Raw genomic sequence first — 2,006 nt, 5'->3', positions numbered from 1 at the left:
CACAAATTTTCCTTTGGGATCAAATCCATGCAGCTTGAGGAGAATACACCCTGATAGTGCTGGGGCAGGCCTATCTCAGTTAAGAGAGAAGGGCCCGTGTTCATTTGCAAAACAACCCAAGTCTATGTCTTTGCGCAAGACAAGGTCCAAGAGTCAGAGTCCAGACAAACTCAGCTTAAAAAAAAAAAAAGAGGAAAAAAACACATCAAAACCAATGGTCCATGTTTCTCATTTTCCAGCCATTGCAGTCTAATAAAATCTAACTATATCACTGAAATGAAAAAACAAACAATCCTTGATTATAATGTGAAAAAATTTAACTTACTCAAAAATCAAAAGGCGGCAAGAGAGTTGAGGTATGGAGAAAATAACGCAACACACGTTTAGAAATATAGAATTTATTTATATTCACCGTAAGACAGTGTCACATTTTGTACATGGTTCCCAGAAGAGAAATAACACTCTGATGGCACTATATTGCTATCAACGTTGCTTATGATGCACAGTCGGGAAACACTGATTTTCCCCTTTAAAAGATTTAAGGCTCAGATTCCAAAAGGTAATTCTGTCACTTATTTTCCTGTTTAAGAAAATGGGAAAGTTCTGAACTAAAGGACAAACGGGTGATGGGGGAGGAACAGCGCCACCCACTTCACTCACAACACCCCCACCTCTCCGGAAGACACTCAGTGCGGTTGGTGGTGGTTGTCAGAGGCTCTTCCTCTTTGAAATGTGTTTGGTGACACGGATCAAACAAATGAGCAGATGGGAGAGGCGTCAGGTAGAGATCTTTACTATAGAAACTTGGAAAACTAAAAGCTTTATCGCCAGTTGCTGGCTAACATAGGTCTATTTGAAAGTCACCTACATATAAATATGCACTCACTGTAACGGGGATTTACTTTTCTTTGGTAAAGCTCACCAAATAGGATGTCTCTTCTAACACGCCAGTAAAAAATATTTAATTTCCTTTCAACTTTCAGATCAAGGGGCCACAAAGCTGTCCTTTCTCCTAAAGACTGTCTTCCATTTTCCTTTTCAACCTTGTAGTAGAACAAAACCATGACAGCCATTTGAACCGAATGTGCAATCCTTGTTTGAGTGATTAATGGAAGTGGGAAGGGAAGGGCGTGTGAAAACGAATCATGAACAAAGTTTGGGGTATTTTCTTGAAAACTGCCCTCTCAATGAGTTCCCAAAGTGTTTTAGAAGAACTTTTTCCAGTACAAATACTTCATTCAATCCACAAGGCCACAGTCATTTCACAAAAGGCAGAATCAGTTCAAACTCAGTATACTACTTTACAGTTGATGTGGCTAATGCTATAACAACAAAAGCCAAGAAGGGCACCGTGGGTTCCGCCTCTGGCACGAGGAGGTAGAGACAACCATCCTGTAGAAAAGGTTAACAATTAAAAAAAAAAAAAGTAAAACAAAACAACGCACTCCCTTCCTCCCCTCGCCAAAAAAAAAAGAAAAAAAACTCCACCCCGTTCCATCTCTAAGGACTAGCTCAGGAAAGCCTGGATGGCATTCAGTCCAATTCCGACTTGAGAGATCCATTGCCCACAATCATTTTGCTGTAATTCTTCTGCTGCTCTTCCTTAAAGGTGTCCTTCACCTTGGCTCTCTTCAGCCCTCCATCCCTGAGAATAGAAAGACACATAAATACCTCCAGCAATGATGTCAAAGGGCTACCTACTCATACATGCCGCACAGTGCCATGGCATTGAACAGATGCTCAGAGAGGAGGCAAAGTACAATGGATTTGGAAGCAGAAAGACCCAGATTTCAGTCTCTGTTCTACCGCTTAACCAGACCTGTGTTACTTAAAGGAAGGAACAATCTCTTTGATGTTTGGTAAGAATTAAGCACAATTTCACTGCTCAGTTTCTTTTTTAGAAGTTAGGGCTGCTATCTTCCATATTTGGATGCTATATTAAAACTCGGACTGTTTATCTTTTTCCCCAAGGAAAGCCAAGTACTAGACTTTTTCACCTAAATTAG

General features: G+C 40.5%; 1 protein-coding gene across 1 annotated transcript in view; it reads right to left on the bottom strand.

Annotated features, from left to right (window-relative positions):
• Window positions 1-362: 362 nt before the first annotated feature.
• Window positions 363-2,006, bottom strand: part of AGPAT9 (1-acylglycerol-3-phosphate O-acyltransferase 9) — a 71,668-nt gene continuing 70,024 nt past the window's right edge. The window contains exon 12 of the mRNA XM_010845962.1: window positions 363-1,645. Coding sequence (XP_010844264.1) covers window positions 1,534-1,645 — 112 coding nt within the window. The 3' untranslated portion in view covers window positions 363-1,533. The remainder of the gene's footprint in view (window positions 1,646-2,006) is intronic.

The sequence above is a fragment of the Bison bison genome, unplaced genomic scaffold (genome assembly GCF_000754665.1).
Source record: "Bison bison bison isolate TAMUID 2011002044 unplaced genomic scaffold, Bison_UMD1.0 scf7180017864228, whole genome shotgun sequence".
Lineage (NCBI taxonomy): Eukaryota > Metazoa > Chordata > Mammalia > Artiodactyla > Bovidae > Bison > Bison bison.
Note: the sequence above shows the minus strand (reverse complement) of the source record. Positions and strands in the feature narration are given on the sequence as shown.